Source organism: Hirundo rustica, chromosome 2 (genome assembly GCF_015227805.2).
Source record: "Hirundo rustica isolate bHirRus1 chromosome 2, bHirRus1.pri.v3, whole genome shotgun sequence".
Lineage (NCBI taxonomy): Eukaryota > Metazoa > Chordata > Aves > Passeriformes > Hirundinidae > Hirundo > Hirundo rustica.
Genome location: NC_053451.1, coordinates 103,351,697 through 103,367,382, shown reverse-complemented (window position 1 = coordinate 103,367,382; position 15,686 = coordinate 103,351,697). Strand labels below are relative to the sequence as shown.

At 48.1% G+C, this 15,686-nt stretch overlaps 1 protein-coding gene across 1 annotated transcript; it reads left to right on the top strand.

Moving 5' to 3' along the window:
• Positions 1-1,203: 1,203 nt before the first annotated feature.
• Positions 1,204-13,959, top strand: RS1 (retinoschisin 1). The gene is made up of 6 exons (XM_040056282.2): positions 1,204-1,255; positions 9,295-9,320; positions 9,610-9,715; positions 12,238-12,379; positions 12,519-12,714; positions 13,803-13,959. Exons 1-6 carry the CDS (start codon positions 1,204-1,206, stop codon positions 13,953-13,955), a joined length of 675 nt encoding a protein of 224 aa, XP_039912216.1. The 3' UTR covers positions 13,956-13,959.
• The last annotated feature ends 1,727 nt before the right edge of the window (positions 13,960-15,686 follow it).

Below are 15,686 nucleotides of genomic sequence, written 5' to 3'. Positions count from 1 at the left end.
GGGTTGCAGAGGTTAAACTCCTTGAGGCTGAGCAAAGCAGTGAGACCCCTTGGCAGGAGACTCCTCCCATCCATGTCACTTATCCTGGTGAGTCTGGGATGTGTTGATGCTGGAGGTGCAACTGCAGTGGGCTGCTGTACCTGACAACAGATTTACAGGGCATTCCAAATTTGTGGGTATCCAAAAGCAAGTGAGATAAATCCTGCCCAGGGGACTGTTTTTGAAAAGCCAGCATCCTTGTTTGCACAGCATTTTTGAATGAATATAAACCAGAAGAGCAGAGCTATGACTGGCTGAACTCAACAGCAGCCCATGTGATCTAAGCAGTGCCTTAATCCATTCCCAGTGCATACAATCTGAGATCTCTTGAAACAAAGCAAGCTGCTTCTGAATCAATTGCTTTCAAAAACCTCCATTAAAAATTCACTGCTAATTTCACATAATCAACAGAGATTGGAGGAACAGGTGCAAGATCCACTGGAATCACTAGCAGTCTGTTTTTGTCTTGAATGTGTCATTCTGCTATCAAATATTTGATGTAGGCTGGTTGAGAGAATACTGTAGGTAGAATGGTTAGCAAAGGGAGGAGTACATTTTTGTTAGAGATTCTTGCAGACTAGCAAGTAAACAACTGAAAAATTCTGGTTTTGTTTGATCTATTATTGAAGTTTTCAGCCCTGTGCAATTAGGTGACTGGAAGAGCAGTAAGGCTGGGGCAGATTTCTACACACACAGCCATTGCTAGGAAAGGCATTGCTAGTGTGGAGGTAAATAATTGGGGTGGAAGATAATGAATACATGCTATATACAATAGACTATATATATATATACACACTATATATACTATACATCTTCTATAAACATTAAGAATCTGTATTTCTGTGGGGTGTGTGTATGTGGTTTATATGTAGGTATAGCCTGGTTTATTTGGACATACGTCTGCATGTACGATCAGATTCACACTCAGAGCGTCAGTACCTCAGTTCTTGTGTCCTTTTTAAAACTGTTACAGATGGCACAGACTCTAGGATGGAGTTTGACGACAATTACAAGTAACAATTGTGTGGTTGGCTTGATGGTGCTTGATAAAATCATGGGAATGGAGGAGAGTAAGGTGCTTAGGCAGCGCTTAAGTTAATCTCATGCCTTCCCATCAAGCCAAGCAGTACACTAAGGAGCTATTCACAAGAGAGGAAGGAAGAGATGCAGTTCAAGATGGGGAGCGTCCTGCTGTCTCTTCTTTTCTGGTACAAAGGTATGCACTTTGCCTCCTGAGAGGCGCTTTCAGATATCCCTCTTTGTGTTCCCTGTTTCAGTCAGTCTTTCTTCTGCCAGGGGCTGTGGGGTACAGAGCAAGCTCCTCTCTGCATTCTCATGGAAACATCATAATTCGGGGAAAGGCAGAGTGTGGAGGAGATGTGTAATTTATGTACATGAGGGAGCAGGATTCTTACAGCTCTATGAATATTCAGTAGTAAAACTCTGTTTCAAAAAAATAATTGCAGTGTAAAAAAAATTGCCATATAATTTGTCAAAATATGAATTTGCAAAGAAAATTGTAGTGCAGCTGAGCCAGTGTGTAGATAATAACGCTGATTTGAAAAATGAGGTACGGTATAACATGAAAGACTGGTCCTTCATTAATCAAAACTCCTGATTAATCAAAACCTGATCATTTTCTCTAGCAGCAAGACCTTGCTGATGAAGATTGCCTTTTTTTTTAAGGCCTTTCAAGGTATTTTGGCCTGGAAAAGACTTCCAAAGATACAAATTGCTTTTTGTTCTGAAAGTAAGTCTAGAACGTGGGAAAAGTATCTAACAATTTTGACCCTTTCTAGTATTCATTTTTCAGAAAACAAAAGTAGGTAAGTGGGAGCTAGAAAGAGCCAGCAAATTTAGGGTCATGATCTTCTTCCATTTTAATTCACCCAGCTGTGGAGAAAAAGAAGATAATTTCCTGGTTAATATTTAAATTTCTGGCTACCTCAAAGCCAATGGCAAAGCTACTTTTTTCTTAAATAAGGCTGAGGGTTGCTCTTGGTAAGTGGTGGGCAGTGTCTGCCGACATGAATGTGTGAATCAAGTATGATCTGTCAGGGTGAGGAACAGATTAATCAGACAGTCTGACTTTTCTCTTGTGGGTGTTGAATTCCCAGTGTTTTTGTATGTCTGTTTTTTCCCTATCTTTCTCTGTTTCCATTGAATATTTTGCTCTACCAAATTTCATGGGTAGGAAAATAAGTGCCTCTCAACTAGCCATGCCTTCATTTCATCTTGTTATGTTTGGCTGTACCCAGCTCTGCCTAATTAATAGGTCTTTCTCTTAATCTCCCAGCAAATATTTGCACGTTCCCCTTGTACCTTATCTCTTCACTCTCCTTTGTTTCACTTGGGAACATTACTGGTGCCTGAGCTTCTAGGAAGAGTGTTTTTATACAGACTCCAGCAATTTTTTTTTCCCTATGGGTGGCGTAACTGCAATTAGTCCTTGGAATAAGTTGATATACCTTGCTCTGAATTCCAGACACAGCTTGCTTTTAATAGACACCCACACATCAGGATATTTTTTGGAGAGCCTGCATTGAAAAATACATTGCAAGATCACTTTCCGGGCATCACTCCTTCAGTATTTAATTTATTCTCCTAATTTATCGTATTTCTTAATTTACTGGTTTTCTCTGCTTCGTGGCAGAGCGAAAAAGAGATCAGCCCGGGTGCCCCTCACACTCCTGCCTCTCGCAGCAGGAAGGTCCCGCTAGGTCAGCCCCGGCAGCTACGTGCGCTGATGCCATGATAAGCTGCTTAGCTTATTTTCCCTGGCAGAGCAAGTGGCTTAGAGGAGCACCCGCGCCTCGGCTGGGCTTGTGTTCGCTGGGGACACGGCCCAGCAGCAGATGCAGCAGCAGCAGATGCAGCAGATGCAGCAGATGGTGCAGCGGGAGGGCTCCAGCGACGAGAGCCGCAGCAGCTGCCGGGCCGCTGCAGGAACCAGCGCACCTCCCCAATTCAACGCAGGGCATTTCTCTTTTCTCACCTGTTTTTTGTAGCTTTGGGAAAAAAAACCCACAAAAAACAAAACAAAAAACACACCAAAAACCCCAACCAACCACCAACAACAAAAACTTAAAGCTCAAGCATGCCTTTGGATCATGGTAAATAACATGTTTAATAGTGCTGCCCTTTGGCATAATCAATGCATCTAATGAAATTACTATGCAGGTGATGTTCTGCCTAGTTCGAAGCAGGAAGGAACAAACATGTCAATGAGGTCAGAAAATGCCAAACATTTCTAAGGATCACTTCGGGGGAAAAGATAATTAATTATACATCTCTTAAGAAAAAAGGGAGAAAGGGTTGACTTTTTTTTTTCCAAATTAATTTAGCTTTTTTCAAGTATTGGCACAACATTGAGAAAAAACAGTGGAAACATTATGGAAAAAGAGGAATTAATATGAATTAAATAGGTGTAATTGTGATTACCTACATATGGTTTTTATTGCCTTCAAATAAATACCAGTAAATATTAAATAAACCACAATACAAAAGAATGAAAAGGAAAACCAAATGAAAACCTAATGAAAACCATTCAAATAAAGAAAATGAAATGGAAATTGAAACAACACAACTGTGAAGAATCCCCACAAAGCGAAGGAGGAAAAGAACAGCCGATTTAAAGCCTGAGAGAGAAGCTTATCACGAAGCATGAGACCTCCCCTTCGCAGGTTGATGTCCTCTTGCCCTCGTTTTCTGGCCCTGACCGAGGCTGCCAGTGATCAGCAGAGATCAGTGCCCACAGGCTGATGTGTCCCGGGGTGTGGGTGCCCTGCTGGCTGCTGCTGGGGCCACAGTGTCATCTACAGGAGGAACAACCTACGGGCCACAGTGTCATCTACAGGAGGAACAATCTATGGGCCACAGTGTCATCTACAGGAGGAACAACCTACGGGCCACAGTGTCATCTACAGGAGGAACAATCTATGGGCCGCAGTGTCATCTACAGGAGGAACAATCTATGGGCCACAGTGTCATCTACAGGAGGAGCAGGCTGAGCATTTGGCCCAGCGTGGCTTTTCGGTGCCCTGGATGGGCACCCAGCTTTCACCAGGCCAGCCTGGCTTCTGATGTCTTTGGGAGGACACAAAGACGTGTCCGGGAGGTCTCTGCCTGCTGGCACAGCTCCCACGGACCATTTAAAGCCCACGCTTTTTAGAAATAAAGGTGCTGTTTGCACAGCACACTGTCCCATGGAGCCTGCCTAGCATGGCCGTGGAAAAAGCCCCGAGGGAAAATCGACAAAAGCAATCACGGAGTGTGTGGGCAGGGGGGCTCTGCCTGCCAAGGGGACCTGGGGACCTGCCACAGCTGCAGCAGGGGCCCCTGGCACCATTGCCTCTGGCACAGGGCAAGGAGAGATGGGGAGAACGCCACACATGTGGCAGCTTCCCAAAATGCACCTCCTTACAGAGGCTGGTGCAACCTGATGTGAGTCACCTTCATCGCCTGGCAGGATTTTCAGGGACGGGATGTAAAAATAGCCTAAGTTAATAATATAGCAAGATATAAACTAGTACCCAGTGGGCACAGAGGTGCTGCAATGCTTTCCTCAGTGTCTCAACCCTCTGCATTGCTTACAGACTGTTACCTAACTCTGCTTCTTGATGCTGCCTAATGCGGTGCTCAGGGAAAAGAGGGCCTTTCTGAAAGCATGATAAAACCAGTGCCACCCGTTCCAGCCATTCCTTTCATTTTTGTGACCTTTTGGGGCTTTGCTGGGGCTCCAGTCGTATTTTTCTGGGGTTTAAGATGTTTTCCTTTCCCCTATGCCATAACCTACAGGTGCAGAAGTGTCCTAGGTTACAATGTAAGAAGCAGGTGAACACCCCTCTCTGTGCAAAAGGAGCCCTTGTGCCCACTAAGCGCTGCTGCATCATGGGGGCATTGCTCTCCACTGGGAGGAGATAAAAATAACTTTACCTCTCTGAGCGCTGTTAAACTGAGATGTTGCTTACAGAGATGAGACAAAAAATCTACTGTTTAGTAGCTGGAGCTTCTAGGACACCTGTATAATACAGTAAATAAATAAAGAGATTAACATTTTCCACATAGTTTTCCTGCAGTGATCAAGTTTATGTGAACTTATTCCAGCAAATTGAGTGACTGACATTTATTCTGTGTTATATTTTATTTCTTTCTTTTCATTTTTAAAATGTGCTTTCTCATGCTTGTATATCTATCATTAATTCCTACACTAAAAAATTACTTGCTGCTGTGACTTTATGGTCAGGATAGTGAATATGATTCCTCAGGGTTACTGTATTGAACACAGCCTTTGGCACTGTTACTTCTGCCCACACTTATCTTCCTCCTTTCTTTCTCTTGTTTAACCACATTCCTAATGATTACAATTTTTCTGAGAAGCACCGCTACCTGTTCCTGTCATTAAAGTGCCAGCAGCTGAGTTTCTTTGCTATTGATTGCCCCTTTTCCCAAGTAGCCCTAAGCTGTGTCTGCTGCTTTATCCAACTTCCACCTCAGGAAACCCCATCCTGGCACCCCAGGGCTACCTCTGCCAGCTCTTTTCTTTCTGCCCCAAACCTGAACCAGTTCCTGGAGTATCATTCCCCTTCATCCTGCTCAGCAGCAAGTGCCAAGTGGAGGCATCTCAGGACCTGGGCTCCAGCCCAGCCTCACCGGCACAGGTTCCCTGGCACAAAATCATCCCCTGGATCTTGTCTCAAGCCCTGGTCCCTAAATCGTGTGCTATGGGAAAGCATTTGTGCATGGCAGTGCTCTGGACACCCCACGCTGCAGGAGGGGGGGACAGGAAAGGCGTGTGCCTTATCTCCCTGCCTCCCACAAACACAGATCATAATTTATTTCACTGAGCTGATGATTTGCTGAAGGTCCGGGGGGGCTGTAAATAGACCTCTTTCCTTTTTAATGTTCTGGGGGTTTTGTCAGTCCTGTGCTTTTAAAACAACAGCCCCTGGCGGCCGTGCAGGCCTTATGACTCTCCCTTGAATTGCAGCAATTCGTTCTGTCTGACCTACAATTACCAATTATCTTTGTAACCTTCCTTGAAGGCAAACATACTCGATATAAAAGCATGCTGCCCATCACATTTTTAGACTATTGGCAGCCAGCTTTCCTCTTCATTTCTTTTGTAGGACAGGGCCTGTCACAGCTGTAAACACACCAATATATCAATTACTATGTTTTGTGGCCAACTGCAGGCAAGGGCATCTTTCATTTGCTTTCCTCTCCCAAGGCCAGGGGTTATCAGGCTGCAGTGCCCAGGCAGGGCATTTGGCCATCCATTGCTACGCTTACTCCATGCCAAGCCCTGTCTGTGTTTGGATGGCTGAGCCCCTTGTGGGAGTGAGCCCTTAGGAGTTCACCTCTCCTAGCTGAAGAAGGGGAAGCTGAGCTCCTGTGTGAGGTGTTTGAATCAGCAAGTTCCACTGTGAGGAGTGGAGGTGCCCAGCCCAGCTGGGACAGCCAGAGGGGCAGCATGCCAGCACCTGTGTCCTGGCACTGCCTTTGCACCACTGTGTGTTGTGGGACTGACCCAATAAAACATTGGGGTTTGTGCTTGAAATTCACACTCTTTCTTGATTTGCAGTGTTGTCCCCTGGCAGATGAGGCTAAAAACCCTCAAAGCCACTCTGGTAGCTCAGGAGCAGGCAGCACTGGCTGAGTGCAGCCACCCACAAAATGCTGGGTCACCTGGGGAGGAGGATTTATTCCTGGTGGTTGAATTGATGCTACCATTCACCCACCCACCTGAAATCTATTCCTTTTTGCCTGTTGTTTCACTCAGAGCTGTTGAGTTTCCAGCTGCATGTGAAAAGGGTATATTAAATTTTGATCTTGGCTTTCAAAGGGAGGGACTCAGGAGGTCTATTGAAGGGCTCAGCATGGTCACAGAACAATATCCTACACCATCCTGGTAACTCACATCCTCTTTTCCCACCCCAGGCATGCAGTGCTCAAGAACAGGCCTCACCACACTACGGAACTTAACTTCCTAAGGTTAATGGCTGGACTCGATGATTGAAAAGAAGCCTTTTCCAACCCCTTTTCCAGCCTAAAGTACATTAAACCACCATAAGAAAACCCCCCCAAAACCCACAAAACTTTCTCCACAAAAATCAGTCTTCTAAAGATGAAAATAAAGTGGTTAAGCAGATGGAAGGAACCAAACCTGCAGCCCTGTGAGCCAGGGATTGCTGGGCAATGGGAACACACAGCAGGCTGTGATGGCTGGGGAGCCATCCCAGATGTCAGGGTAAGGAATCCCTTGCAGCTGATGCTCCTGGAGCAGGGCACCTGTCCTGCTGGGAAAGGACACCACTCCTGGCCAGGGGTCAGGAGAGATGCCTGCCAGCCTGGATGGCATGCCCCAGGTACCAGTGCCTCTCCAGCTCTAGCATCAAACAGCACAGGGCAGGCAGGAGAGGCGGGCACTGCATTACTTTCATTGGCAAAGATGGTGCAGTTTTGGTAGGTGATAAAATCCTGGTTTCTCTTATATTGACAGCATCAACTTAAATCCCCTCCACACAGGTTTAAGTCAAACCTCTTTGCCCTGTGTGGCCCAGCATGGGGGTGGCTTTGGGTTTGCCCCTCTGCCTTGGTTTTGTGATTGCACAGTGGAGTCCCAGGGCTTGCCTTGGTAACATCTGGCCTGGGAAAGGTGCAGTGCAGTGCAGTGTGGGGCCCCCACGCCGCACTTTCCAAGATGACTGGAGATGTACAAGCATGTTTTCCTCCTGAGCATGCTGGGCTCTGGGCGATCCCTGCCTCCCTCTTGGGCCTGACTAGAAGCCACAACTTTTTATTCTAGACTGGTGTTTACTTCTTCTGCCAGGGCCAATGCCATGAGTTAACGTGGTAAGTTCCTGATGCCAGAAATGCTGCTCTGGGACAATGAAGCACAGGAGACCAGCCCTGTGTTAGAGGAATTTTAAAAAAATTCTTTATCATTTTGCTTTTGGAGGTCTTTCTTTTAGACTCCTGATACATTTAGACTCATTTTCACAGCCAAAGAGCAGTTGCATTTCAGTAATAAGCAGAGCTTTGTATATAGTTTATATTTCAGCTGATTATAATTGCTCTGTGTTTGTGAGTCTTTTGAGATGAAACTTGCTGTAGTAATGTAAGATGTAAACTCCCAGCATTAGCTGGAGCTTCCTAGGCTCAGCAAAGTGACAGTGTATGAATGAATAAATCATAACTAGATTTCAGTGAATAATTCACAGTCTAATTCATTTGGTGAAAAAATCGTCTTTTCATATTCACAAAACCTCTGGGGATGGCAAGTTTCTCATGGCTCCTGTATGCAAGCTTTTACCTGCTCAATCACTTTTTCCTTATTGGCTTGTAGATTCCCTACATCTTTGAAAACCTGATGTTTGACATTTGACTTGTGCTGATGAGTTATCAGCAGTCATGGGATTATTTTTTTTTTTTTCTATTTTTTTCATAGCTGTTTGGGAAATATTCTACCAGTCTAAAAGCTATTAACATACTCTGCTCTGGACTTCAGTGTGAAGCAAGAAGAGCCTTTTCAGTAAGGAAAAAGCCTCATAAAAAAGCCATTGCTCAGTAAGAGGCAGGAGATAAAACAGGTCAGATGTTGCAAAAATAGCATCTCTTCCTCCACAGCCACAACTACTGGTTTTCTGTAAGAAAGGAAGAAAGGGAATCTTGTCTGTAAGAAGAGATTAGGAAGGCCTATTTATATTTATTTTTTCTTAATTATATCCAGAGAGAGTGATCTCAGGCCAAACACCTTCTGAGATGCCCTATGTCCTCCAGGGACACTTGGGATCTGCAGTGGCACCAGGCTAGGATTTTACCCTTGAAGTTCATCAGCTTAAACATTTTAAGGAGAAAATGTGACAGGAAAAGTGTGGAGCAAAAAGACAGAAAAAATGGATATGGGCAAAATTAGCTGTAAAGCAGAGACTGAGGGGTCCAGCACGTGCTTTGCCTCAGGATGATTCAGGTGTATCTGATCAAGAAGAGGAGATGCCGAAGGCATTTGGAGGAAAACCCGATGGAGGAGTAGCATAGACATGAGCATATGCAGTGCCCTGCTCCTGCCCTTTTTCTCTCACCTTCTCCTGGCAATCAGCTTGAGGAAATGTGGTAGATTCCTCAGTCCTTCCTCTATTTATTTGCCTCTATCTCAAGAGTAAATGTTGATTGTATTTCCTGATGTTTGCCTACGGCATCTCTGTTTCTGATCTCTCCCTCTTTCTCTCTCTTCCCTCCACGCCCACTGCCCAGCTGTGATGGCCCTCTCCCCAGGAGAGGTAAGTCTCTCTGGATAGTTCAGCTGCCAGGTAAATGTTGGGGTCTGACACTGCCCAGCCCTGGTGCCTTGGGGCAGAAGGAGGGATGGCACCTGGCCCTTCAAGCTCAGGAACATGCTCTGACTTCTGAAGCCAGGGGGATCCAAGTTGTTCATGCTGAGCTGGCAACAGGAAAGGGTCTCAGACAAGGTGCAGCAGTCCAGACAGGCACAAGCATTTGTCTAAGGGTCAGAATTCAGATTGTTGATGACTACATTGATTTATTGCTCATGTTTTCCCTTCCCTTTAGGATGAGAGGCTGGAGCTGTGGCACAGCAAGGCTTGCAAATGCGATTGCCAAGGAGGCCCTAACTCAGTGTGGTCCAGCGAGACAAACGGCTTGGAGTGCATGCCAGGTAACGGAGGGAGCCTTTAGCTGTGCTTGTCTGGTGCCCTGCTAAAGCTTCCCCTTTGCTCCTGGCATTGCAGAGCTGGCACATTCCAAGTCCAGCTGCTGATGGGGCTAGGGGAGCTGAACCACTGTGAGGTGAGGGGATGACCCTGCACCCTCAGGCTGAGGTCACCTAGGCTGGCCCATGCTGGCCAGTGACAGTGGGCATTTGTCACTCTCCCCCCGGAGCCCTTGCTGCTGGTGCTTCCGAAACTGGCTGGGGCAGCTACTACCATGTGTAGGATTTGCTGTAGGAAACCTTTTGTACCATGTAGGCTCATCCTCCCTTGCTGCAGTTTAGCCTGTGACATCTTCTAGACTCTCCAGAGATAAAAAAAAAACAAATTTATTCCTTCTCTGGAGCATATTTTTAAAAGGGAAGGGAAGGGAAGGGAAGGGAAGGGAAGGGAAGGGAAGGGAAGGGAAGGGAAGGGAAGGGAAGGGAAGGGAAGGGAAGGGAAGGGAAGATGGCAGGTTTGGTTGATCTGTCCATGGCCAAGGAACACGTGGATGAGGAGGGGTGCTGGGTTTCCAAAGCCCCCAACAGGTTTCCTGGCCAGGCCAGGTGTGAGGTGCTGATGTTTCTTACATTAGCATTATGTAGCTGAGTAATGAAGGCATTTCCCTTGTTCTCCTGAATGAGGAACGTTTCCACTGTAACTCCTAGCTGTCTCTGTCCCCAGAGTGGGGCTTTGCATTCCCATTGCCCAGCCCAGCCCAGCCAATGTGGTGTGGCCTGGAGTTCCCTGCTGCCTGGGGACAGTTTGCAGAGCAGCCATGCAGAGCTGGCATGGCCAAAGGGAGCAGCTGGCCTCACAAGTGCTGCATGACTTCTCTGGCTTGGCAGTAACAGTGTTCAATGGCTCAGCTGCTTTGGCTGGGCAGGCACCAGGCGTCTGTTTTCGCAGGTCCCTGCACATGGCACGGACTCACCAGAAGGTGACCTGCTAATTGCATTATGGTTGTGTGGTCAGGGGATTAGTGTTGCTAAAAGTAAAGTTGGGTGGTGACTGACAAATAGTAAACACACAGGGCCACACTCTTGCACAAGGGGAGCAAGGCTTTTAATGTGGTGGAAAAGCGTGATGTTTCCATGCCTGGAGGAAGGCGGGACAGTGGCTATATGTCTTCATGGGGAAAAACATGTTAGTGAAGTTCTAGCTGAGCAAGATATCTTAATGAGCTATTGATGCATGCAATATTGACCTAGTAGAGCTTGCTAATGAGACATCGACCACATGGCTGCAGTGCTGGGGAGTTGCACTGGGGAGGCCACAGTCATGCTGGGTTCTGGGCACCTACTGATGCTCCCCATATGTTGATTGTTTTCAACACAAGGCACCACGGTGGTTTTTCAGGCATGGATAAGGCAAGGAAACTTCTTACCCACGAGTGAAGCTGCACAGAGGTTTGCTTGCTCCTTAATTACTGAGACCTGTGAAACAGACTATGTTAAACTGGAGAAAGAGGCAGAATTACCTTTGGGGACTCCAGAGGCTCCACAGGCTGCAAAATCAGAAAATGCTACCCATGATATAGATGTCTGCCTAGGCAATCCCTATGTGAAACTTGAATGACTTCATTCTGTGAGTCTTGATACACAATGATAACCTGATCACATTAAAAAAAAAAAAAAATAACAAAAAACCCTGCAACTAGGTCCAGGTAGCATGAAGGTGCTCAGCATCACTAAAGTCTTGCCTTCCAGAGCACTGTGTGGTTGGAAGAAAGTTTTAATAACAAATGAGTATTTCTTTCTCAAGTAGTTTTGCAGCCAGTGGTAGTCATGTTGAATTTCTCACTACTGCAGAAGACAGTTGTGGGAGCAAGGATTGTAACCCTGAAGATCTGCAGTCAAAAACTGAGATGGAAATCCCTGAGCCCTTGGCAGGGCTGAGCATGACACCTCACTGGCACCAGAGCACCTGCAAGTTTTCCACAAGGGAAGGCCTCCTCCAGATGCAAAGAAGGTTCCCATAGCAGAAAATGCAGATCTGAGGGTGCTTGTGGAAGGATGACCAGAGCTGTCTCAGCAATTTTGCCATGCAAGTAGAACCATAAATCAAGACAGTCATTGGAGGGGCAGAAGGAGGTAAAGCCCAGGAAGAAAAGAAGTGCCCAGCATTACTCAAGGACCAGGCAAAAGCTGACAGCCTGGAGGCTGGATCCAGGTTGATGCATCCAGTCAGGCTCTTCTTCCACATGCCTACAAGAGGGAGATTCAGACTGCAACATCTGAATAAAGCCTTTCCCCCAAAATGTTGCAGTCAGAACAAGTCTAGTAAGTTTGAGAAAGAAGAGTTCAGAAGTTAACACAAGTGAAGGTTAGAAATGAAGACCCTATGGTTCGAGGGATAAGAGAATTCCCAGAATCCTAGTCAGGAGAAGAGAAAGCAGTGATACCCCAGGTGGTCACAATATATGCGCAAACACACCCAGAAAACAGAGCCACTTCTGTTCCTTAAGTGTTTTTCCCTTGTTCTGCAGAGTGTCCCTACCACAAGCCCCTGGGCTTTGAGTCTGGTGCCGTCACCCCAGACCAGATCAGCTGCTCCAACCCTGAGCAGTACACGGGCTGGTACTCCTCCTGGACAGCCAACAAGGCCCGCCTCAACGGCCAAGGCTTTGGGTGAGCTCAAAAATGCCTCCCTGAGGGGTCCTGGGGGCTGTGGGTGCGGGGGCCGGGGACCCCTGGCCATATGGGGGCAGGGGGGTCTGCCTGGGAGGGCACGGCGGAGGACAGAGCAGGGCTGGTGGTGTCCCCCCAGGTGCGCGTGGCTCTCCAAGTACCAGGACACTGCACAGTGGCTGCAGATCGACCTGAAGGAGGTGAAGGTGATCTCGGGGATCCTCACACAAGGGCGCTGTGACGCTGACGAGTGGATGACCAAGTACAGCGTACAGTACCGCACCGACGAGAACCTCAACTGGGTGTACTACAAGGACCAGACCGGGAACAACCGGGTCAGTGAGCTCCGCTCTTCGGCCACTGCTGCAAGGGCGGCGTGTTCGGTGACAACAGGTCTCAGAGGAAGGTGGATCTACAGGGGGATCCTGAGGGAGCAGCAGGGTGGATGGGTCTTGGTGCTCACTCTGCACAGAGAGGGGCCATTTCCCCTGAGGTGAGAGTGTGTCACGCTGACCAGTGCAGAAGGACGAAATGCATTATTTGTGTTTTCTAATGATCCTACTGGAGTCCAGATTAAGCTCAGAGGCATTAGCTGGCATTGCAGAGGAGGCAGCACCTCCATGAAAAAAACCCTTTCTCAGCTGTCTGAGCCACACAGCCCCAGCCATGCTTCGTCACTGCACGGGGATTTGTTTTATTGCCATGTTCAGGGATAGTGCGTGATCCTGGTGCAGAAAAACCCCTCAGACAAAACCTGCAACTAGTTAAGTCAAAACCCACCAAAACATTCTCATGCTGTACTTCTTAATGGTTGACTTTAAACAAAAAATTGCTTTGGGGACATAATACAGAGTTGCCTCTGATTCCTGTGCAGTCCAGCTGGGCTGGGGGATGCCACAGCTGCTGCCTCCCAGGTGTCCTCAATGCCCATTCATAGGAATGGCCTTGTCCTCGCATAAGAAGCTCTGCTGGCTTTACTGAAGTTCCTGCAGCCCTGGGGAGATGCTGAGCTTTCCCAGCAGATGTGACATCCAGGCCAAGAATGGGGAAAGGGCCCTCAAATATATTTTTTCATCCATATTGGCTTGTGTAGGAGCCTGGCTCATGAACTTCAAAGAGCCAGAGTCAACCATGCTCACTCTATAAACAAGCAGTACCTTGGTACAGGAAGGCAAATGACAGAGAATGGGATGAGAATGGGGTAAGATTTTCTGGCCGAGCCATAAAAAGTGCAGAACTGATGGGAGGAAATGGCCTACATATAAATCTGAATCAGTGTGCCAAAAATTATCTACATCCTGCTAATTTCAAAGCCTCTTTTGAGGGTGGAGGGGAAGGAGCCTCCTCCTCTGCTCTGCACAGGCACCCCAAACTCATGGGACGGGATTTCCAGCCCCCTAACCAGCCACCCCTCCCTTCACAGGTTTTCTACGGCAACTCCGACCGCTCGTCCTCGGTGCAGAACCTGCTGCGGCCGCCCATCGTGGCCCGCTACATCCGCCTGATCCCGCTGGGCTGGCACGTGCGCATCGCCATCCGCATGGAGCTCCTCGAGTGCCTGGGCAAGTGCGGCTGAGCGCGGGCTCCGGAAGGGCTCCGTGGGTGTCCGACCGCCCGCGCAGCCGCCCGCCTCGCCCCGCCGCCGCTCCTGCGGTGGAAAGGCCCAGCCTGCAGAGGGAAGGGCTGGCTTGAATAAAATGTTACTTCACACCACGCCTGGTGATACAGCTGCCGGGGGGTCGTGGGACGCACTCCGGGGAACTGGAAGGTTCAGGGCCGTGGCTGGGATCCTGTGAGATGCGGTGCTTCTGGCCCTGGGTGTCAGGCTGGGGAAATGATCATCACAATGTGCCGTGAGCACTGAAATACATGCGGATGGGGTCCAAAGGCAGGGCTTGGATCTTCTTTGGGAGAGCCAGGACAGACATCGCACCCTCATGCCCTGAGCCTGGTTGGGACCAGATCTGGTCTGTTCCCAGTACAAGGGCCCCCATCTGAATCTCACACTCTCAAATCACCTCATGTGTGCTTGTATCAGGAACCCGCAGGCCTGAGCTGCTGTGGCTGGTTTTGGGACAGACATCATGGTGCCTCGAGCGCCAGGTGGACAAACCCCCTCTGTACCCTCTGTTTTGGCACTGACACATCTTGGGGATCCAGCACTTTGCTTCCTGTGGATGTTTGGGCACAGATACAGGGACTCACTGTTCTTAACTGTTTGATCTCCTTGGCCTGATCTCCAGTGGGTGTTTAGCACCCAAGGAATTTGGGGCATGTGGGTGATAGGCCCGTCTTCCTGGGGTGACAGCCCAGTTACTAAGGTTCACGTCCCTGCCTCAGCCCAGGAGCTGATGCCCAGCACAGCCTAGGTGGGAACTGCATCCCCCACAGCTCCCCTGAGGGAGGGTTGTGGGGAACTCTTGAATGATGGCTTTGGTTTGCCCTCCCACACACCTGCAGCACAAACCTGGCAGGCACCATTGGCCTTTTCCCTATTTTCTAACAATCTGTGCATCCATCCCAAGGAGTCACAGCATCAGAACTCAAATGGTCTCAGAAGAGAGCACAGGCATGAAGACAGTGGCACTGAGGCAGCCTGTCTGCCACCCCCATCCTCTCCTTATCCCTATAGGCAGAGAGGTGAATCCTCTGTGTGCAGGGCAGGAGTACAGATACCACTAAAACAAATGAGACGTGACCAAAAACATGGAAAAAGCCTTTGGATGGCTGTGCAATCCATCACATTCATTTGTGAGAGCAGATGTGCCTTGTTTTATTCCTGTATGTAGAGACAAATAATAGCTGCCAGGGAAATAGCTCTTCTGGCAAGTCTGAAAGCTGCTCCACTAACCAACAGTATGAAGTCTACAGAGATGTAGAAAAGACCAATTCCCATCTGCTGAGATGATTGCTATATACCAGCACTCCATTGCTTCCCTCCCACTTCCTCATCCATGGATAGGATTTTTGCCTATCCACAAATTGGTCCAGGGACACATTTTCTTAGTAAGAAGTCTCTGTGTGGTTCTCTCAATGCTGAATCATCATGGCAAGCTCTGTTGAGAAGATCCACTGAGCTCGAGGCACTTCCTCTGCAGCCAAGCTGTGGGACCAGCATGGTGTAGCAACCTCCCTGGAGGCACCGCACATCCAGCACCAGGGAGCCCAGGGCCCCCCAGCAGCCATCACAGCTCTTGTCTTGCTAACACCAACACTGAAAGCTGAAGCGTTTCCAGGCCCTGGATGCAGTTGCCAACACGTTAACACACAGCTCTCCCTGCCCTAAAAGCACCACAGGCAGCTCTGC

Bases quoted from the DNA above. Each gene is read 5' to 3' on its own strand.
- RS1 (XM_040056282.2), top strand. From the start codon at position 1,204: ATGCAGTTCAAGATGGGGAGCGTCCTGCTGTCTCTTCTTTTCTGGTAC. The intron at 1,256-9,294 runs GTATGCACTTTG...CCCACTGCCCAG, and splicing joins TCTTCTTTTCTGGTACAAAG to CTGTGATGGCCCTCTCCCCA. The intron at 12,380-12,518 runs GTGAGCTCAAAA...GTGTCCCCCCAG, and splicing joins CTCAACGGCCAAGGCTTTGG to GTGCGCGTGGCTCTCCAAGT.